Consider the following 24088-nt stretch of genomic DNA (forward strand, 5'->3'; position numbering starts at 1 on the left):
TTTTTGTTTGTTTTGTTAATTAACGTTAAAAAATACTTAATGTTTAAAATTATGAGTTTTTGTGTTGGGATGTCTTCTTCTTAACTTAGCAAAATATATAATTATGTTTTGTTTAATTATAAAAAAAAAGAAAAAAATATATACTTGGTTTTTTTTTGGGAAATAATATGGCAAATAAATACAGCCCCAGGGCTAATGATAGATGGATAGAATAATTTGGTTTTGTTTTCTTGTAGACTTTTCCAATGTGTAAGTTTAAGAAAATCATTCTTTTGAATTTTGTCTAGATTAAAAAAAGATAAACTAAAAAAAAAAAAAAATTAAATGGAAAATAAAAAATAAAACAAATTTTCTTTAAGAAAATTTCTTTGAAAAATATAATTTTTTCGAGTGGTGCTAGCAGTTAGGAGGCATGTGGTTTTATTTGCCATTTGTTACGATTTTTTTCTTTTTATGTATTTTTTGTTTTGTTTGGGGGAGGATATTAATAAATATGTTTTAAATTACATTTAAAAGACAGTCATATATATCGATTGTGGGGAAAATGGTTGGGTAGGTGGTTGTTAATTTTTTAGTCTAAATAAAGTGGGGAGGTGAATGGGGGATAGTTAGTTGGTTTGTTTGTTGTGCATGTGTGTGTCCTATTTTTTTTCTTTTCTCTTCTATATAATTATAAGGTAAATTACATTTCTTAAAAACAAATCTATACTTAATTGTTGTTTTTTTTTTGTGGTGGTTTCTTTTTCTTTTTCCTGTGTTGCGTGTTATATATATAAAAAAATCTTACAATAAAAAACGAAAAAATACATAAAACAAACAAAAAAATCTTAAATTTACAAGGAGAGTTGGTTTAATTTAATCAAAACTTAAAAAACAAATTCACTTTTGATGAAGGCGTTGACGTTGTGGCACCACCACCATTTGTTGCCGCTGCTGTGTTTTGTTCCTGTTTTTGATTTTCATTGTAATTGTTAACAATTTCAATAAATTGTTCGTCATCAATGTTTATGGCTTCTATTGTGGAGACTGAACGGAATCTGAAAGGGGGGAAAAATGAAAGAAAACAAAAAAGAAATTTAAGGTTAGTTTAACACTGAAGTAAAGGGAACGCCTAAAAGTAGGCTTTAATTTTGTGTAGATTAAATGCGTTAATGTTGCCAAATCTAATTGGAATAAGAAAACCTTGGAAATGGAAAAAAAAACTTTTGCTTTTAAAAGACCTTTTCTGAAGGAAAGGGTGCTTCCAAAGACCCTTTCCAAAAGAAAAAGATGCTTCCAAAGACCATTTCCAAAGGAAAGAATGCATCCACAGACCCTTTCCAAAGGAGAGGATGCTTCCAAAGACCATTTTCAAAGGAAAAGGTGCTTCAAAAGACCATTTCCAAAGAAAGGGTGCTTCCACAGACCCTTTCCAAGGGAAAGGTTGCTTCCAAAGACCCTTTTTAAAGGGAAGAGTGCTTCCAAAGATCCTTTCCAAGGGAGAGGGTGCTTCTAAAGATCCTTTCCAAAGGAGAGGATGCTTCTAAAGATCCTTTCCAAAGGAGAGGATGCTTCTAAAGATCCTTTCCAAAGGAGAGGATGCTTCTAAAGGCCCTTTCCAAAGGAAAAGGTGCTTCCAAAGACCATTTCCAAAGGAAAGGGTGCTTCCACAGACCCTTTCCAAAGGAAAAGGTGCTTTCAAAGACCCTTTCCAAAAGAAAAAGATGCTTCCAAAGACCATTTCCAAAGGAAAGAATGCATCCACAGACCCTTTCCAAAGGAGAGGATGCTTCCAAAGACCATTTTCAAAGGAAAAGGTGCTTCAAAAGACCATTTCCAAAGAAAGGGTGCTTCCACAGACCCTTTCCAAGGGAAAGGTTGCTTCCAAAGACCCTTTTTAAAGGGAAGAGTGCTTCCAAAGATCCTTTCCAAGGGAGAGGGTGCTTCTAAAGATCCTTTCCAAAGGAGAGGATGCTTCTAAAGATCCTTTCCAAACGAAAGGGTGCTTCTAAAGATCCTTTTCAAAGGAGAGGATGCTTCTAAAGGCTCTTTCCAAAGGAAAGGGTGCTTCTAAATACCCTTTCCAAAGGAAAGGTTGCTTTTGAAAACACTTTCCAAAGGAAAGGGTGCTTTCAAAGACCCTTTCCAAAGGAAAAGGTGCTTCCAAAGACCATTTCCAAAGGAAAGGGAGCTTCCACAGACCATTTCCAAGCGAAAGGTTGCTTCCGAAGACCCTTTTCAAAGGAAAAGGTGCTTCCAAAGACCCTTTTCAAAGGAAAAGGTGCTTCTAAAAGACCTTTTCTGAACAAAGGATGCTTCCAAAGACCATTTCCAAAGGAAAGGTTGGTCTGTGGAAGACCCTTTCCAAGGGAAAGAATGCTTCCAAAGGCCATTTCCAAAGGAAAGGGTGCTTCCAAAGACCATTTCCAAAGCAATAAGTGCTTCCAAAGACCCTTTCCAAAGGAAAAGGTGCTTCCAAAGACCATTTGCAAAGGAAAGGGTGCTTCCACAGACCCTTTCCAAGGGAAAGGATGCTTCCAAAGACCCTTTTCAAAGGTAAGGGTGCTTCCAAAGATCCTTTCCAAAGGAAAAGGTGCTTCCAAAGACCCTTTACAAAGGAAATAGTGCTTCCAAATACCCTTTTCAATGGAAAGGGTGCTTCCAAAGGCCCTTTTCAAAGGAAAAGGTGCTTCCAAAGACCCTTTTCAAAGGAAAAGGTGCTTCCAAAAGACCTTTTCTGAACAAAGGATGCTTCCAAAGACCATTTCCAAAGGAAAGGTTGGTCTGTGGAAGACCCTTTCCAAGGGAAAGAATGCTTCCAAAGGCCATTTCCAAAGGAAAGGGTGCTTCCAAAGACCATTTCCAAAGCAATAAGTGCTTCCAAAGACCCTTTCCAAAGGAAAAGGTGCTTCCAAAGACCATTTGCAAAGGAAAGGGTGCTTCCACAGACCCTTTCCAAGGGAAAGGATGCTTCCAAAGACCCTTTTCAAAGGTAAGGGTGCTTCCAAAGATCCTTTCCAAAGGAAAAGGTGCTTCCAAAGACCCTTTACAAAGGAAATAGTGCTTCCAAATACCCTTTTCAATGGAAAGGGTGCTTCCAAAGGCCCTTTTCAAAGGAAAAGGTGCTTCCAAAGACCCTTTACAAAGGAAAAGGTGCTTCCAAAGACCCTTTTCAAAGGAAAGGGTGCTTCCACAGACCCTTTCCAAAGGGAAGGGTGCTTCCACAGACCCTTTCCAAAGGAAACGTTGCTTCCAAAGACCCTTTTCAAAGGAAAGAGTGCTTCCACGGACCCTTTCCAATGGAAAGGTTGCTTCCAAAGACCCTTTCCAAACGAAAGGGTGCTTCCAAAGACCCTTTCCAGACGAAAGGGTGCTTCCAAAGACCCTTTCCAAACGAAAGGGTGCTTCCAAAGACCCTTTCCAAACGAAAGGGTGCTTCCAAAGACCCTTTCCAAACGAAAGGGTGCTTCCAAAGACCCTTTCCAAACGAAAGGGTGCTTCCAAAGACCCTTTCCAAACGAAAGGGTGCTTCCAAAGACCCTTTCCAAACGAAAGGGTGCTTCCAAAGACCCTTTCCAAACGAAAGGGTGCTTCCAAAGACCCTTTCCAAACGAAAGGGTGCTTTTAAAGGCCCTTTTCAAAGGAAAAGGTGCTTCCAAAGACCCTTTCCAAAGGAAAGGGTGCTTCCAAAGACCAAAGACAAGGGAAAGGGTTATTTAAGTTCAATTTTAGAAATATCTTTTAAGCAAATTTCATCTTTTTCCTCTTCGTTTCCACTTACTTTTCTGCCTTGTATTTCTCTTGTATGGCCTGTTGTGGCAATGTGGCAGCAGCAACATGTGTTTTGCACAGACACAAGAAAACTTCTCTTAAATCCTCCAAACGATATGTGGTGATTTCCTCCAATTCCGATGACCACACAGGCAATTTGCAGAGATAACGGGCCAAGGCCAAAGCTGCGGCCGAAATCAATGAGGGATGGAAACGCAGGTAGGGATCAGCTTCCAATAGAGATAATTCCGCAATGTACTGAAAGAAGGGAAATGAAAGAAGAATAAAAATTAAAACAATATTAAAAGATTACCAAACAAATTTCGATGGAAACTTACCAAAGTCAAGAATTTAACTTTGTCGGGGATATCTGTCAGCACAGCATAGGTATTAATGAAAACATAGGCGGTGGGTGTGCACAAATCAAAAGCTAAAATTTTCAAAATAATTTGTTCCATGCGTAAAACTTGGGCCTTGCTGTAGGTGTCATCGGTGATGAAAACAAATTCAGATACATCTGGGGGATAGATTTCTTCGTATTTGCTGAAAAAAAAAACAAGAAAGGAATTTAAGACAAAAATTTAATAAATTTGTATAAAAGAAATAGAGGAAGAGTAGTTTATTAATAATTTACATTCCCTTGACTGGAATGTGGCAAGAACAACACAACAATGTTACAAGGGAACACATCATTGCATCCATCTCCAACCAACTAACAGCATCATCATCATTGCCATCATCTCCACCTTACTACCATTCTTTCACTTGCAAACAAAAGCAAATCAGTGATGCACACGCACCACAAAGTATCAATAGAATGGAATCTGTTGTAAAACCCAGTTAGGAATCTCCTTTCTTTTCTGTTTTGAGAGAAAGAAAGGAAAGCAGCGTATTGCTCGTAAAAATTGCAAACAATCGTTGGTTGTTGGTTGTCTGCTGCTGTTGGCTTTAATCAGGATTAAATTGGATTGAAAATCATTTTCGTGTTTTATTTAAAGTGAAATCAAAATTAAATTGAAATGATTGTGGTGGTTCGAGAGAAATGCGATGTGATTTGATGGCTTGTTAAATGTATGTTGGGAAGGAAAACAGACACCATCTTTAAAAGTGAGGTTAGGTGGCAAGAAAAGTAGTGTTGACAAAAAATGAGTAGATTTGAAGTCAAAACTGATCTATTTAGTTTGATTAGGACACTGAAAAGGCACTCTGCGCAATCAGAAGGCAACTTAAGTGAGTCTTCTACGTATAATTGACCACTAAAGTATGTTTTCTAGCCATAGAAGACAACATAGGTGGGTCTTTCGACTACAGAAGACGACTTAAATGGGTCTTTTAGCTAAAGAAAACACTTTAGCCAACACTTTAAAGAACACAAAAACGTTAAGGTTAGTTTACATGTTAAACAAAGTAAACGCCTAAAATTATGCTTTATTTTTAGTTGCGTTAATGTTGTCAAATCCACATGGCAATGGTAATAGTACGTTTAAGTTTAAATATAAACGGATTTAATAAACCGGGTGCCACCGTGATGCAATGGTCAGCACATCCGCCTTGCACGCTAAAGGTCGTGGGTTCGATTCCCCGGCCAGGCAACATCAACAATTTCTCAACGGTGGCAAAATAACCCTCAGTAATGTTGGCGACATTTCCTGAGTATTTCAGCCATGTAAAACTTCTCTACAAGTGGTGTCTTAAGACACTCCGTTCGGACTCGGCGATAAACAGTAGGTCCCATATCATTGAGCTAATACGAATCGGGGTGCACTCATTGATATGAGAGAAGACTCCCTTGTCCCTTCTGGGATGTTTGTAGAACAATTATTTAATAAACCCACTGGCTTTCAAATAACAATTCCATTGCGTATACGTCAAATTAAGTCTCATAAAGAAGGTTAACCCTGCATAAAGCTATAATATAAACAGGCTATAAGAAAAAAAAAAAACGGAAATCAATGCAAAAAATACGACAGGGTGATTATGGATGTAAACTTCCCGTGAGTTTTGTCTTTCTGCCGTTCCAACTTAAAGGAAAAAGTGAGAAAACTCAGGGGGAATTGATATTCATAATTGGGCTGCGTAAATAATTTATTTTTGAGTTTTCTTCAACCATTTTATTTATCTACGAATTTAATTTATTTTAAATCCTTTATAACAAAACAACTGTTTTGTCCTCTTATTGCCCACTGTTATAAATAAAAACACACTAAAAATGCCAACAAAATACCAAAAAAGATTTTTAAGCTCTCCTCTAATGGGCAAATAAACTTTAAAATAATTTATTTATTCTCCTTTTAACAAATTTCAAATTCGACACCCTCGTTGCCAACTTAATAATAAACTCCTTGTTGTGGTTGGTTGGTGGTGGTCAACGAAAAAATGACTTGTAGCTAGCTAGCTAGTGCAATGAATTTTACAACAGCAGCATCTTGAGTAGTAACCAAAAGCAGGAAAGAAATTGATGACAATATCTTATCTAAGAAGAATAACAAGTAATGGCAAATCGCTAGCATAGAAAATATAACAATGACACTGGAGAAACCTATCACTGATGAAAACGGACAAAAGGGAGTATCCAAACAACAACTATGAACACTCTATAAGAAGATGAGCATAGTGGAAAAGCTTCTTATTGCAATCATGACCATCATCAAGTACAAAAGGATGACAGTACTAAGAGCAGAGGAGTATTACCATAACCACCACCAGAAGCAATATTATCACCAATAAAAAGATATCACAAAAAGGAAGAAAACACAATCTCGAAGCAAAGAAATGACTTTCTTGTGAGACAAAAATGATGGCCGTAGGATGTATAATAAGAAGAGAAGCTGCAATAGTTGCATGTTTTATATGCTGTGAATAAGAAGAATAAAAGCTAGACATTTATTTTATTTAATAAAAAAAAATGGGGGAAAAGTTACTTTAAAAACTAGCAGCATCGTTTTTCAAACTCAAGAGAGAAGTTAAAGAAAAATTTTCACTTGCAATGATAAATAATGACAAATAGTTGCAAGATATTCCAACATATTCCCTTTGGGATAGTTGTGGGAAATAACTATAAAGAAACAATGGCAGTATTCCTTCCAAGTTCTTTTGGAATGTTTGTGGTAAACATCTTTGTTTGTAGTTTGAAGAAGAAACAATGATAAAAATAATGTAAAAATAAAACAACCATTTGTCATTGATCTAATTTGTCTCTCTCTCCCCTCTCTGAGTGAAATAATAAGGCAATATGTTAAAAATTTAAAGCATACTTCAAGGCGTTTGCATTACATTTGGTAAGAAATGATGCAAATAACAAAATATACCGTTTTTAGTGGGTTTTTTTGACATGATTAAAATTTATAAAAAAATAAAAATATAAAAATCATTGAAAATAAAGAAAATACAACTCCCATAAATCCTGGCAGTAAATATTGTTCGTGGCTTGGTAAAATGTAATAGAAACAGAGGCAATATAATTGAAGTTTAACTTTGACATTCTTTCCTAGATAGGCCTTTTACACCAAGCCCATACATTAATGAGAAAACAAAGATTATTTTAAGCGTTTCAGCATTGACAGCAACTTAACACTAGAGTATGCAGTTGCTATTTGAAGGAATATGATAGCATTGGTAGTAATTTAAACTAGAGTGTGCCATAAATGATTTTAATATATTTTTTTACATTAATTTTTGTTGTGTTTATACTTACGAGGCAATATACATAGCTGCTGTTCCCACCAATTGTAATTTGTTGCGCACCACCGACATGTGACTAAGGAAACGATCAATATACGATACAGAAAGGTAAAGAGTTTCTGTATCTAAATTATATTCCTCGGATACCTCAACCAACCAATCAACCAAAATTGTACGCATGGAATAGTTGATGTCTGTTTGACGGCGCATATAGTGAGGTTTTGGGCGATGTTTTTTCTGTAAAAGATAAAAAGAAAAGAAAGGAGGGATTTAATAAAAAAAAAAAAAAAAATTCTAGAAATAGACTTAAATATAAACCTAGAAAAGCACAAAGGGAATAATTGGATTTATAGTTTAGTTTAGCCACCTCCAATCGTTCGTCTAGTGAGGATCTATAGACGATTGTTTATGTTTTGAATACAATAGGAGGAGTTTCTCTGCATAGAAGGCCCAAAGAAGCTTTCTATACTAAAGAAAGAGAATTAAAAAGGAGGACATAGAACACCACATGGACAAAGCAGACTTAAAATATTTTAGTTTAGGTTCAATCAATCGTTCGTCTGAACTTTTGTATTGGAAAAGTCATCTCCGGTGAACTTTTGTATAGGAAAAGTCATCTCCGGTGAACTTTTGTATGGGAAAAGTCATCTCCGGTGAACTTTTGTATTGGAAAAGTCATCTCCGGTGAACTTTTGTATGGGAAAAGTCATCTCCGGTGAACTTTTGTATAGGAAAAGTCATCTCCGGTGAACTTTTGTATAGAAAAAGTCATCTCCGGTGAACTTTTGTATAGAAAAAGTCATCTCCGGTGATCTTTTGTATTGGAAAAGTCATCTCCGGTGAACTTTTGTATAGGAAAAGTCATCTCCGGTGAACTTTTGTATAGAAAAAGTCATCTCCGGTGAACTTTTGTATGGGAAAAGTCATCTCCGGTGAACTTTTGTATAGAAAAAGTCATCTCCGCTGAACTTTTGTATGGGAAAATTCATCTCCGGTGAACTTTTGTATTGGAAAAGATCATCTCCGGTGAACTTTTGTATGGGAAAAGTTACATTTTCCAAACTTTTCCAACTACAACAACAAAAAATTCCCAAGCCTTTCATTTTAATCTCATCAAAATGAGATCAAATTGAACATTTATGATAAAATTATACAGATTTGTTGTTAAATTAAAATGATAACCCCCCACCACCACCATTCCCAATCACAGGCAATATAACAAAACAGCAGCTGGCCATTAAACCAAACAAGAGCAAAGATTTAATAAAATAACCATAAGACAGACACCGAAAATACCGATAACAATCCAACAAGACATTAAGGGCAATAAAATCTTAGAAAAAAAAAACATAACCCTAGATATGCATATGATGCCGCTGGTTTAAGCAGCAGCATCTGGTAAATGATCTTTAAATGAGTCTGGCTGAGACAATTAGGGTTTTAGGTGAGAAATATGAATAAGAAATACAAAAACAACAACAAAAAACAATACTATTCCAAATGTTTGTTTAATGCCTGTATGGAGGAATGAACACACAAAAACCCCCCTTTTTTGGAAACCAATACAAAATATCACAAAACATCAAATGAATGTTACCGATATACGCAGCAAAGTAAAAAATAATAATATGGAGGAACATAAAGGGGAGCAAGAGACCAAACAAACCGACAGACCGACTTCTATTTGTTTTGCCAGACAAATCTCAACTCAAACACAAAACATTTTTTTTTTTGGATATATGGACAATATATTTTATTTACATACAAGCAACAATAGCGAAGGAGTGAGTGAGTGATTTGAGTGAGACTGCTGTGACGAAGGGTGATATGTTTATAAAGTACGTAACAAGCTGCAAATGATGTGTAGATGAGATCCAGTCATGGATAAGATGCTGCTATATTTTGTTTCTAAATGGACACCCATACAATAAACAAAATAACATAACGTCAGTTGGACTTAAGGAGATGATGAGAAAGAAGAGAAGAAACTGGTTTCAATTTAATGAGAATAGATTTAAATTAAAGCGCCCATATTTAAAAAAATGTGAACGGTTGGATGAGATACTGTGTGATGATGATGGTCAGTCAGTCATCACCAAAAAGAAGAAGAAAAAAAAAAACATCTGGGTAAACAAATATTGGTTATATTAGAGGGGTGGGTGGTGTTATGTTAATACAAATTTCAAACATACAATTTAAAGAAATTATGAATATGAAATGGGGGAAATGAAGATATCGATTTCAATGTTTGTAGGAGCCAAAGCTAAAGCCTTTCATTGAAGAAAAAATTAATATTTGTTTGATGTTTGTTTTGTTTTTGGTTAGATGGGTTTTGATTGGTTAGAGATAGCGTTTGGAAGTGTGCGTTTAATTTTTGTTGTCTACTTTCATACGTTATGGTAATTTTGAAGTATTTACCAGGGGACCATTAAGTCACATACCATGACCATCAACATGTCTAAACTTATTTTAACACTTTTTTATTGAATTTCGTGTTTGGATTGCTTAAAATCGTTAACATAAACATTTCTACATAGTATTTGAGTTGATGCAAATCTATTGGCTTCAGAAATTTGTAATGGGAATGATGGAGGAATTTGAGGTTAGGAATGCTTACTTATTATTTTTTCCCAAAAGATTAAAAAAAGATTTTAAAAGTAATAAAATAAAAACCAGTAAGGAAAGGATCAAACTCGGGCGGGGCCGACTATATGATACCCTACACCACTGTGAATTGGTAAAATATATATGGGAGCTAAATCCAAATGTGAACAGATTACGATATAATTTGGCACATATATTTCTAGACCAAACACCGTCACACATTCCAAATTTCATCAAAATTAGACATACATAGCGTCTTTGGTACATAAAATACTTTAAATCGGGAGAAAATATATATGGGAGCTATATCCAAATCCGAACCGATTTTGATATAATTTGGCACACTTATTTCTAGACCAAATTCCGTCACACATTCCGAATTTCATTGAGATCGGACATATATAACATCCTTCGTGCACCAAATACCAAAAATCGGCCGAAATTTTATATGGGAGCTATATCCAAATCTGAACAGATTACGATATAATTTGGCACATATATTTCTAGACCTAACACCGTCACACATTCCAAATTTCATTGAGTTCGGACATATATAACGTCTTTCGTGTACCAAATACCAAAAATCGGCCGAAAATTTATATGGGAGCTATATCCAAATCTGAACCGATTTCGATAAAATTTGGCACTCTTATTTCTAGACCAAATTCCGTCACACATTCCATATTTCATTGAGATCGGACCTATATAACATGTTTCGTGCACCAAATACCAAAAATCGGCCGAAATTTTATATGGGAGCTATATCCAAATCTGAACAGATTACGATATAATTTGGCTCACTTATTTCTAGACCAAATTCCGCCACACATTGTGAATTTCATTGAGATCGGACATATATAACATCCTTCCTGCACCAAATAACAAGAATCGGCCGAAAATTTATATGGGAGCTATATCCAAATCTTAACCGAATTTGATATAATTAGGCACATTTATCTATAGACCTAATTCCGTAACACATTCCAAATTTCATCAAAATTGGACAGATACTGCGTGTTTGGTGCATCAAATACTCCAAATCGGCCGAAAATATATATGAGAGCTATATCCAAATCTGAACCGATTTCGATATAATTTGGCACATTTATCTATAGACCTAATTCCATCACACATTCCAAATTTCATCAAAATTGGACAGCTACAGCGTGTTTGGTGCATCAAATACCTCGAATCGGTCGAAAATATATATGGGAGCTATATCCAAATCTGAACCGATTTTCACCAAAAGCAATAGCGTTCTTCATTAGGCTAAAAAAATGATCTTCCCCAATTTTCAGCCAAATCGAACAATAAATGCGACCTGTACGTTGCGAACGGACGGACCGACGTGCATAAATCGACTCAGAAAGTGATTCTATGCACATCCCTAGAAGGAACTATGGGTCTATCTCTTTTCCTTAGGCATGTTACATACAAATGCACTAACACATAATACCCTTACCACAGGGTGGTGTAGGGTATAATAAATGTAGTGCATAGTATTTATCTTGAAAAGCTGAGTCCCAGTTAGTCACAGTAGTATTTTTTGGGAAGTTGACAAGACTTCTTTGTATAGCCACATTAAAATAATCCTCTGTAATGGGATTCTCTAACGCATTTTTTTGGTTACCGACGAAAATCGATAAAATTAAAAAGCTTACAATTTCAGTAATTAACGAAATTTGTCGTTAAGTCAGCTACCAAAATGAAGTTGTCGCTAGGTACTACCGACAACAACAGTGTTGTCAACTTTTATTGGTACTTTTAATTCATAATTTTGAGTTTTAAATTTGCCGATTTTTGTCGGTAACCAAAAAATGCGTTAGAGAATCTCACTACTGAACGTCAATTATAATGGCTGTCTTCATTTCTAAATTCCCACACATTTTGTCTAATATGAGGAAATTTGTCCCCAAAACGTTACCACCCACTTTTCAATTTGCATTGGATTATAAATTCCCCTTACAAATCCAAGGTAATAAATTGTAAACTATGTACTTTAAATTAACACCTTGAATGTACTAAATTTTCCCAAAACATGCCACCGTATTCAGAGTTTACATTATTTTGTAAGATGTTCCCGATTCCCATCCCCACCTTCCCCCCAAAGTAGTACACATTACTTTGGGTGGTGGTAATTGTTGAAGAGCCACCTATAAAATAAAATTAAATGACTATTTAATAGCATGTTTACATATCGCCATCAATACCTTTAAATAGCCACTTAAAAATTATTATTGGGCAGGCAATGGTGGTGTTTGAAATTAAAAACCATACGAAATAGAAGCAACAACAACAAGAAGAAGAGCAAGCAACTATGGGCGGTCTTTGTGAAATTATACCACCATCATCACGACTCCACAGTACGAGTAATGGTAATAACAACAATTAAACAAAATAAAGTAATGTCCACCGCAATGGCGAAATGTAAAAATCGAAACACAACACAACAAAAGAAAAAACAGGGCTCCCGAAAAATTGTAACTTAAAAATTCATAACACATTTTAAACATGAGCTGATTATTGAACGTGTCTACTATTAAGTATCACCATTTATTCCTCCTGCCGCCAACTTACAACAAAAATATGGAGCTGTTAAAGTAGGCATTTTGGGAAATGGTATTTAAAATGCAAGGCTTGTTCTTTAATTGAATAGTGGGTGGGGGAGAAGAAAGAATCTACTTAACAGAGTAGTGCCGAAAAACTCCAAAGGCCCAAGCTTTTTGTTAATGTAAACTGCCTTTGACAATGTTGTTTGATTTGTTGCTTTGTCTATTTATTTGTTGGCCAAACCTTAATTTTGTTTAATATTTTAAATAATAATTTTTCACATTAACATTATTTTTTTCATGATTTTTATCATATTTCATGGGAATTTGCTGAATTTGTTTCCCAAGAAATGTTGAAAGTAGAGATATTTACAAATTAAATGCATGAGAAATTAAAATGTTAACAAAAGAGGGAGGAGAGACAGAGATCAACTCTGTTATTAGCAATAAATATCATTTATACTCTCACCCCTTTGTGTAAAGAGAAGGAATGGTGTTTTGTTGACAACTAAAGAACATCAATTTACAGAAGCCTGCCTAATTCAAGGGTTCAAAAGTACGAAAAATTGCATTAACTTTTTAACGGAAGAAATCTGTTTTTATTAAAAAGAAAAAGTAACACAATAGAAGAACAAAACTAAACAGGATGCTATGCTATACTTGTTTATCTATATTAATAAAAGAGTAGAGTGACTGATTCACTGACTGACTGATTGATTCATCAACGCCCAGACGAAACGGCTGAAGCTAGAATCATGAAATTTTGGGTGAGGGTCACTCTTGGTCCGAAGGTGACAGATAAGGCTTGGTTTTTGGAAATTCGAACTGGAAAAGTACTAAAAGGTACTAAATATGGTACCGTTTGTATTTGGCGAACCGGTAAAGCTAGAACTTTGAAATTTGGAATGAAGGTCACTGATGGAGAGTTAGAAAGGTGTACCAAAGGGTTTTTGGAAATTCGAACTATAAGTGTACGAAAAGTACTAAATGTTACTAAATTTAGTACTATTTGGTATTACGTGAACGGATAGAGCTAAAATCTTGAAATTTGGAATGAAAATCAAGGTTAAGAAGATGAGTTGATATAAGGAGGTGGTTTTGAAAATGTGTACTCATTTGTACGAATAGTACTAAATGGTACTAAATTTTGTACAATTTGAATTTGGGCGAACCGATAAAGTTGGAATTCTGAAATTTAGAATTACTATTACTGTTGGAGCGTAGGTTTGAGATATGAAGGTAGTTTTCGAAATTAGTACATATGGGTACGAAAGGTACTAAATAGTACCAAATAAGGTACAATTTGGATTTGGGGGAACGGATGGAACTGGAATCCTGAAATTTAGAATTAGGATTACTGTCGGAGTGTAGGATAGAGGTCTTTTGGAAATTCGTACTTTCGGGTACGAAAAGTACTAAATGGTACCAAATTTGGTACAATATGAATTTAAGTGATCGGATAGAGCTGGAATAGTGAAATTTGGAATTATGATTACTATTGGAGTGTGGGATTCGGATACTTTTGGTAACTCGTACTTATGGCAACGAAAAGTACTAAATGGTACCACATTTGGTACAATTTGGATTTGGGTGATCGGATACATTTGGAATCCTGAAATTCGAAATTAAGATTACTTTTGGAGAGTTGGATAGAGGTAGGTTTGGAAATTCGGACCTATGGGAACAAAAGGTACTAAATGGTACTAAATTTGGTACAATTTGGATTACGGTGACCGGATGCAGCTGTAATTCTGAAATTTGGAATTAAGATTACTGTTGGCGTGTAGGATTGAGGTAGTTGTGGATATTCGTACTCGTGGGTACGAATAGTACTAAATAGTACCAAATTTGGTACAATTTGGATTTGGGTGAACGGATATAGCTGAGAGATTTGGAATAAGGAGTACTATTGGAGTGTAGGATTGATAAAGTTTTGGAAATTTTTAGTTATGGGTAGGAAAAGTACTAAATAGTACTAAATTTGGTACAGTTTAGATTTCAATGATAGGATACATTTGAAATCGTGAAATTCAGAATTAAAATTGCTGTTGGTGTGTTTATATAGGTAGGTTTGGAAATTCGTACCTTGGATACGAAAAGTACTAAATGGTACCAAATTTGGATTTGAGTTATCGGATGTATCTGGAATCCTGAAATTCGGAATTAAGCTTATTGTTTGAACATAGCACTGAGGTAGTTTTGAAAATTTGTACTTATGTGTACGAAAAGTACTAAATTGTACCAAATCTGGTACAATTTGGATTTGGGTGAACGGATATAGCTGGAATCCCGAGATTCGAAATGAGGATTACTGTTGGTGTGTAGGATTGATGAAGTTTTTGATATTTTTAGTTATGGATACGAAAAGTACTAAATGGTACCAAATTTTAATTTATGTGATCGGATACATTTGGAATCCTGAAATTCGGAATTACGATTACTGTAGGAGTGTTGAAAGAGGTAGGTTTGGAAATTCGTACTTTGGATACGAAAAGTGAGATTTGGAATTAAGATTACTGTTATCATTTGCTTATAACGTGAGATTTAAGAAATATGAGCCATAAATATACGAAAAGTTCTAAATGGCACAGGATTTGGTACAATTTGTTATTGTGTAAAGGGAATTTTGAAATAATAGGAGGAGGTTCGTATTTATGTATTTACATGAAAGTACTAAATAGTTCTATAATTGGTTTTGGGGGAACAGATAGAGCTGGAAATGAGGATGGCGGTTGTTGGGTTAGGCCATATTTGCGCTGAGAACCTCAATTAAAATATCTCAAAAAATGTGGATTTATCTTGATGTGTAGGCGTGACGAAAATCGAACTAAAGTGGTACGTATTAGTACACAAAATGTTTCCATGTTCACAATTCTATATTATATATTATTTATTTGTTTTGTATATTTAACGCATACGAAGTAGCGGGCACTTTGCTAGTGTTAAATAAAATCAGAATGTAAACAAAATATGTATTCTTATTAGACAACAAGTTTCTCCATGAACGGCACAACAAAAACAATCATTGAATTATTCTTTTATAACAAGAGAAAGGTGTATTTGAAGTCAGTGAAATGCAAATGTCAAAGACCATACAACTGTCATTACTTTTAGATATGAAATAATGAAAAGGCGAAGAAAGAGGTCAATAGGTAATCTTTCATTACATATGACAGCAATGAGGAGAAACTTCAAGTCTTAACAGGTTGTATGATGATAAAATTAAAAGCACCGAAGAATAATGAATCAAATTTACAGAAAGCTAACGGAAAGGAAGTGTGTGTACCCTTACGGACATTATAAGCCAAACTTTATTTCTTTGTTTGAGAAATCTGACGGAAACATAGAGTCAATTATAGTGTCTTTACATGAGACCCTTTTTTGATTTGTTTACATTTTAAAAGAATGGAATTTTATTATGAAAACTAACAGAATAGAGTCAGGCTAATAACGCTCTCACATGAGAGCCTTTTTCTGGTTTGTTTACATTTGAAAAGAAAAAATTTCGCTGAGAAAACTAACAAAATGGAGCCAGGTATATGGCGCGTTTACATGAGAGGCCTTTGTTGGTATGTTTACATTTGGAAAAAAAGCTAAAGGTTGAGTAAACCAAGAAAATAGAGTCAAACCATGACACAATAATACAGGTACACCGCAAAAAAACAGCTGATTATCACACTAGTTGTCAAAATGCATTATTGTGAATAAAATCACATACAGAATGTAAACAAGCAATTCACAGTAATGCGCTATTACATATGACAGCAATGAGAAGGAACTTCAAGTCTTAACAGTTTGTATGATGATAAAATTAAAAGTAACGAGAATAATGAATCAAATTTACAGAGAGTTAACAGAAAGGAAGTGTGTGTAACCTTACGAACATTATAAACCAAACTTTATTTCTTTGTTTGAGAAATCTGACGGAAAAAAGAGTCAATTATAGTGTCTTTACATGAGACCCTTTTGTTGGTTTGTTTACATTTTAAAAGAAAGAAGGAATTTTATTGAGAAAACTAACAGAATAGAGTAAGGCTAATAACGGGCTTTCATGAGAGGCTTTTGCTGGTTTGTTTACATTTGAAAAGAAAAAATTTTGCTGAGAAAACTAACAAAATGGAGCCAGGCTTATGGCGCGTTTACATGAGAGGCTTTTGTTGGTATGTTTACATTTGGAAAGAAAGGTAAAGGTTGAGTAAACCAAGAAAATAGAGTCAAACACAATAGAGTAACAAAAAATTGAGGACCTAACAAAGTTGAGAGACTAAAGGAAACGAAGGGATAAGAATATCAATAAGAACAAGTAAAAAAGTATCAATCGGCTTTGTCGACAGAGGTATACCCTCAGCCTGTGTGAAGGTACCCTAAAGAGAAGATCGATATGGACCATTTTGGAAGTTAAACTACATTTGGATAAAATATTAGATCTTTGGATCCCCTTGGACCAAATCGGCATGCCCGTTTTAGAGATATAGTGCGTACAATATTAGTGACATTTTTTAAACTTTTGTTGGGGAGGTACCTGAAGTAGTGGACCGATATGGCTCACCTTCGAACTTAAACCAAGTTTGGACAAAATATTACGAAGGCTAAACTTTGGACCGAATCGGCAGATCCGTTCGAAACTTACCGTCCGCTCCAGCTATTGATGTCGTGGGGGTTTCACAGCTTTCGGGTCATTTTCTCAGGAACTATAGACTTGCCCCTGATGAAACATGTATCGTCGTATAGGGGACAGTGAATACAAGTTGCTACAACAAAAATCAAAGCGATTCGAGAGCAGCTCTTAAACTGCACTTTTCGGAAAATTTGTGTGGGAGGTATCCGAAGGAGTTGACATATATAGTCCATATTCGAACATAATCTATGTCTCGTAGAAATATTACGATGGGCACAGTATGGACCAACTCGGTTACTACCTTCGAGAGTTACCGTACACACCATTTTAGCGAAAAGCTTAGAACTTTTGTGAGGGAGGTACCAGAAGAAGTGGTGCGATTTTCTCAGAAAGTATGGACTTGCCCCTGATGAAACATGTACCGTCGTATAGGGGACAGTGAATACAAGTTGCTACAACAAAAATCAAAGCGATTCGAGAGTAGGCCCTAAACTGAACTTTTCCGAAATTTTGTGTGGGAGGTACCCGAAGGAGTGGACCGATCGAGTCCATATTGGAACCTCATTTAAGTCTAGTAGAAATTTCACGATGTGCAAAGTAGGGATCAAATCGGTTACTCACTTCAAGAGTTATCGTGCGCACAAATTTTCCGAACAATTTCGAACATTTTTGGGGGAGGTACCGGAAGGAGTGGACTGATATAACCCATCTTCGAACATAAACTAAGTTTGGACAAAATATTACGAAAGCCAAATTTTGAGGCGAATCGGTTGAATCTGTTCATAAAATACTCGAAAAATAAGCGTAATTGGGGTGAACAAAATGTTTGAGGCATGAAGTGAGAGGTGAAGTGTGTCTCAGAACATTCCCGATACATTTGAAGGTTAAGGTTCATTTGAAGGTTAATATTTATTCAAAGTTTCTTTTCGGAGATTATTTGAAGTATTTTACGATAAGAAAGATTTTATTATTGGATCTTCTTCATTAAGTGGGTAGAGAGAAGTCTCAATTGGCCCTTCGGTGATGTTATGGAGACTTATAATGTAATGGTTGGACCAAATTGAAGTGTGTATTGACTGGTCCGGGGCGACTCGTACTTAGGCTCGAACCATTGCACTACGAGGTGGCGGCCTAATTCTTATTTAAATTTCCACAAAAAATACTGGATCAAGTTGACTTGAAGCATTAAGCTTTGATAAAATTATAATTTTACCTATAAAGCAGGCCTTCGGCCGCGGATTTAAGACTTTCTCCTGTGGACAGGAGCCAATCTAGGGAACGGGAACATTTTCTTTTAAATTAAAAATTTTCTCTAAGTAGACGACATTTAACAAGGAAATTTTCGGAACTTCGGAGGCCCATATCTCAGGAACGAGAGACCTACCTATGGAAAAAATTTGGTCCCGATCCGAGCTTAATGCTTCAACTCATCTTAGGCCAAAATACTTAATTTCCTAAAGAAAATCCCCACAAAAATATTGAAAATTTATATTTTTTTTTTTTATTTTTTTAATTGACTTCTCTGCTGCTGCTGCAGATAGTTGTTGCAGCAACAAATAAAGGGATCAATCATTTTCAACTTTAATTTATTTTTTCTTCCAACAATTTTCTCCATGTCAATATCAACAGTTTAGAGATTTGAACTTTTGCAGCAAATATTTATACAAGCAGCATAGCTTTCTATGGGATAGACAGACATATGTATATAGAGAAGAACTATGGAGAAAAGTACAGATTTCCAAATATGCCACACATATATCACAGAAATCTATATGTAGGTATGATGTTTGAGTCCCCAAGAGACTTCTTCACAACATGTAAACCTTGCCAAAAAAAAAAAAAAAAAAAAAAAAAAAAAACAAAAATAGCAAAAGGAAAGGAGGAAGGAATGGATCTATAAATGTTATTCCCTTGCTTCCTTTTTCAAACAATATTATTCTTTAGCAACATTAATGATAGACAACCATCAAACAACCAAACATTGAAGAAATAGGAGGAGGATAGATATGCATTTCAAAAAACCATTTCAATGTAGAATTGCAATTTTTGTTGGTTTCTTTTTTTACATCACTTGAAGTGCAGCATCAGTTTGTGTGGGTGGATAGGTGTTTTTTTCTTTTTGCGCAAATAAATTGAATACAATTTTATGTTGACAAGTGTGTTGATAGATTTGAAATGTGTTTTTGTAAAGATAAATACAGAAGAATGTTGTTTTCTCATATCATATCAGCCAGCCAGCCAAACAGGATATGTGCGAGTTTTTTTTTCAGAGTCAATATGTTTTTGTTGTTCTAGTGAAATATGCATAACGTTGAAATTTTTGTTAGTTCCCATCATCATCATGTCCACGTTTTTTCTGCAGAAAAAAAGTAATGGTGTGATGTTCAAGTTATTTTTGATGAATATGGATACAGTGGTGGTGATAGTGGGTATGGGTGTGTGTGTTGTTGTCCCGCTGCTAGGTGTTGAATACTAAAAATGCATATTTTGTATTCCAAAAAAAAAAAAAAAAAAAAAAAAAAAAAAAAAAAACAATAGATTGTCAAATATATTTCTTTGTGAGGAAATATAAACGCTTTGGCGGTGTGCAATAAAAAAGTTTTTTTTTCTTGGGAAAAGGTTTTGAAATGTTTTGAATATTACAGCTAAGGACTCTTGGGGGAAATTTCTTATATTCTTATAAAGGAACGTTTCTCAACATGACAAAAATATCCAGTTCGATATTGGACCGACACCTCTACCATTCAATTTTTCTACCGAATTTTCTAATTTAATTTTTTTAATTTTTAATATTCACAATACATACTAAAAATTCACCTTATACCCCCCAAACTCGTAATGAAGATGCTATATCCTGCATCCAAAACCATCTATTGGTAATATTTGTTTGACTTCTTACATGTCATATAATGTATTCTCATTAAAGATAATTTTTATATATAAAATCCAGGTGATGTAAAAGCACTATAAAATTGTTAACTCTATTGTTGTGAAACAAATGGTCTGTTCCAGAACCTGCAAGAAGCTATTATGTTTTGCTACGATAACATTTTTCCCTTTATGTTATCGGAAAAAATAGTACAAATTAGTAGATTCCTGCAGTTCTGGAACAGACCAAACAATTCATCAAATTCATTTATTGACAGTATTTGGTTGACTTAGTCCATATTTACATTAGGCAATTTTCCTTGCGGCAATTTGTCAGTTTGATGGAGAGACAGGTGAGGCATATGGCAACCCTTTGCCTCTCAACACTCGCTCTCACCAACAAACTGACACTTGCCGCAAGGAAAATTGACTAATGTAAGTCCCAATTTACATTAGGCGAGTTTACTTGCGGCAATTGTCAGTTTGATGGAGAGAGGGGTGAGGCATATGGTAACCCTTTGCCTCTCAGCCCCCTATCTCACCTACAAACTGCCAATTGCCGCAAGTAAACTCGCCTAATGTAAATTGGGACTAAATATGGACTTATCACATAATTTATTCGCATTGCAACGGTAATTTTTTCATATAAAACTCGCATGATGTAAATGTGCTATAACATTGTTAACTCTGTTATTGTGATGATAAGGACTTCAAAACCATCTATTGACAATATTTGATTGACTTTTCACATGTCATATATTATTGATATAAAAACTCACGTGATGTAAATGCGCTATAACATTGTAAACTCTGTTATTGTGATGATAAGGACCTCAAAACCATCTATTGACAATATTTGATTGACTTGTCACATGTCATATATTATTGATATAAAAACTCACGAGATGTAAATGCGCTATAACATTGTTAACTCTGTTATTGTGATGATAAGGACCTCAAAACCATCTATTGACAATATTGGATTGACTTGTCACATGTCATATATTATTGATATAAAAACTCACGAGATGTAAATGCGCTATAACATTGTTAACTCTGTTATTGTGATGATAAGGACCTCAAAACCATCTATTGACAATATTTGATTGACTTGTCACATGTCATATATTATTGATATAAAAACCCACGTGATGTAAATGCGCTATAACATTGTTACCTCTGTATTGTGATATAAATAAATCGAATCCATCCATTGGCAATATTTGGTTGACATATCACATGTCACATAATTTATTCTCATTGCAACGGTATTTTTTCATATAAAACTAGCATGATGTAAATGCACTATAAGATTGTTAACTCTGTTATTCTCATGATAAAAGACATCAAATCCAAATATTGACAATATTTAGTTGACGTTTCACATGCCATATAATGTATTATCATTGCCACGGTAATACATTGCATGGTACAATAATACAGGTAGCATTATCATGCCAGCTGATGGTAACATAATGTGTCAATTGCATTCAATTGATGTCAAATTTTGACATCTTATGATACCAACAATTGCCGATGCGGCTACCTGTGTATTTGTACCATGATACATTGTTTTATTTAATGTAAAACCCCACGTGATGTAAATGCGCTGTAACATTATAACATCAATTTTCTTAAATAAACAAAAATTTCCCTAGTTTTTTTTTTTAATTTGCCATAAAACGCATACTGAAAAATCTCCCAAAAATCTTAATGAAGATGCTGCTGCTGCATCCATTTCTCATCCATCCCATATTCCACAAAAGTGATGATTAATGTTTGGATTTGTGGTTTTTCTGTGAAATCTAAAGCCAAAGATTTGTACCAAAAATTGTTAACATTGTTTTGTTTGCGGTGTGGGGGGAAGGGGGATGGTTTGTGGTTCCAGCAATGCTTAACAACCAATCATCAAACAAACAAACAAATAAGCCCAAATATGTAGTTATGGTAAGTTAACATGGCAATCAAGCGGCATACGCTAAGCCCTAGAAACAACAAAGAGCCATGATAGACCACTTTAAATCCCATTCAAAGCAGGAGTTAGATGGACAAAATCTAAGAAAAATAACCGACAGAAAAAAAAAACAAAAATAATTAGAAAATAAACTTATTGACCTGTCAACAAGCAAACAAACGTAACCAACTACTCCCAGGTATCTTAGGTACTTAAAAATGGATAACATGGTTTAAACAAGAAAAAGAGACGGACGCACATGAATGGATGAATGGAATTTAAAACAAAAATTTACAAAAAGCACTTTGAAATCCCCACAAAATAACAAGGGAGGAAGGGAAGGTTTTTGTGTGTCAAAATTGTTTGTGAATATGAATGGAAATATTTTTAAAAATATATGTAGTTGTCATTTTTGTTTTGTTTTTATTTCAATTCGTGTCTGTTTCTTTTATTGTAGGATAAGTGATTTTTAATATCTCCGTAACATGGCCCAGAGTTTTATGACCCAAGCTGATCTCAATGAAGCCACCAAATTACAAAAACGTCAACAATTTGAGGAGGAACGTAAGAAAAGGATTTTCAATGCCAAACAAAGATTGTATGGGGTAAGAAGAAGAAGAAGAAGCATAACCAAAAAGACTCAAAAATATTCTAAAAATTTCTCATATTTGTTATTGCAGCTCGATGTTCCCACCATTGAACGGCAAATTGCCGAGAAAAACAAACAACGCCAATTGGAGGCAGAGAAGGAGCGCCGCTATGAAGAGCAAACGGAAATGATGCAAAAAATCATCCACGCCAAAGAGCTGGAATTGGAGAAACGTAAGCGGGTGATGGAAAGTGATTTGAATTTTTATCGTTGTCGTTTTCAAAACAAAGAACAAAGGCGAGAATTTGATCTCAACGATCCGGAGAGTATAAAAAAATCCAAGCCAGCCCGTTCTGCTGATGATGACATAACGTTGGGTATATCAAGTGCCCAAATCTTTTTGGGTGAAGATTTGGGTCATCGTGAAAGGCAACGTAGGCAACGCGAACAACAGCGTGCCTGGTTGGATCAACAAATTGCCGAACGTAAACAGGCGGAAAATGCTCGCCTGCAAGCTGATCGTGTTCTCCAAGAATCTTTGCAATCCCGGGATCATCGTCTCGAAGAAATGGCAAAATCTGAAAGGAAAATACGCAATCAAATGTTAGATTCTATACAACAATATAACAATGAATTGGCACGTCGTAAGCGGGATGAACGTTTGCGTAAACAAAAGGAAAAGGTCGAAGATGATTTAGCGGAGATATATAATATGCTCAGCAGTGATATGTTAACGGAAAATCCTGATGTTGCCCAATCGCGCACCCATCCAAATAAAAAAATTGCCTTTATGTATCGTGGTATGACGCCGGAGGAGCTTAAGGACTTTCGACGTGATCAACAACAACAAATGTTGGAACGTAAAAAGCAAGAGACGGAGCAACAACTAATGGATAAACAATGGGAACAATATTCGCTAAATATGGATCGTGAATTGCAATTGAAGGAACGAGAAATGGAAAGGAAGAGACAAAAGGAATATGAACAAATTTTGGCAGAAAATGATCGTTTGGCACGGGAGCAGAGAATGCAAAAGGAATTGAACGATAAGGTTATGCAGGTGAATCGTGTCAGCCAGGAATTTTATGATAAATTTAATACAACAACACGTTAAGGAGGGAGGATTTGGAAGGTGGTCTGGAATATATAATTAAAATTAAAATGCATAATTCATTTCCTAAATAAAAAATTCGCTTCAACATTTATTTTTTTTCGATGGATCTTTTAGAGGTATGGGTGGGTGGTTATGGATCATGTCGTCTGTCGCCCAAGAATCATCCCAGATGTTCTCATTTCTACGGTAACTTTTTTTTTATATAAAAACAGCGCTATAATATTTTTAAATCTTTTATTGTAATATGAATGTATCAAATCCACCTACTGACAATATTTGGTTTACTTCCAAATGCAACGATAATTTTTTTGTTATAATAAACCGCGTAATGTAAATGCGCTATAATATTGCTAACTCTGTT

At 35.0% G+C, this 24088-nt stretch overlaps 2 protein-coding genes across 4 annotated transcripts in view; one reads left to right on the forward strand and one right to left on the reverse strand.

Moving 5' to 3' along the window:
• The window catches only part of LOC141402379 (G2/mitotic-specific cyclin-A-like), a 52475-nt gene continuing 28387 nt past the window's right edge, over nucleotides 1–24088 (reverse strand). Inside the window, exons 5-8 of the mRNA XM_073983446.1 lie at nucleotides 7445–7668; nucleotides 4089–4293; nucleotides 3761–4008; nucleotides 1–1037 (exon numbers count right to left, since the gene is read on the reverse strand). Coding sequence (XP_073839547.1) covers nucleotides 860–1037; nucleotides 3761–4008; nucleotides 4089–4293; nucleotides 7445–7668 — 855 coding nt within the window. The 3' untranslated portion in view covers nucleotides 1–859. The remainder of the gene's footprint in view (nucleotides 1038–3760; nucleotides 4009–4088; nucleotides 4294–7444; nucleotides 7669–24088) is intronic.
• Nucleotides 574–23818, forward strand: LOC141402380 (RIB43A-like with coiled-coils protein 2). Of its 3 annotated transcripts, none has more exons than XM_073983449.1 (3): nucleotides 574–677; nucleotides 22482–22629; nucleotides 22705–23818. In XM_073983449.1, the coding sequence occupies exons 2-3, from the start codon at nucleotides 22510–22512 to the stop codon at nucleotides 23725–23727; spliced, it is 1143 nt and encodes a 380-aa protein (XP_073839550.1). In that variant the 5' UTR covers nucleotides 574–677; nucleotides 22482–22509; the 3' UTR covers nucleotides 23728–23818. The 3 variants fall into 3 exon arrangements, with proteins under 3 accessions (XP_073839550.1, XP_073839549.1, XP_073839548.1); XM_073983448.1 differs by lacking the exon at nucleotides 574–677 and adding an exon at nucleotides 21969–22017; XM_073983447.1 differs by lacking the exon at nucleotides 574–677 and adding an exon at nucleotides 22119–22232.

The sequence above is a fragment of the Musca autumnalis genome, unplaced genomic scaffold (assembly GCF_047663935.1).
Source record: "Musca autumnalis isolate F117 unplaced genomic scaffold, ASM4766393v1 scaffold_4, whole genome shotgun sequence".
Lineage (NCBI taxonomy): Eukaryota > Metazoa > Arthropoda > Insecta > Diptera > Muscidae > Musca > Musca autumnalis.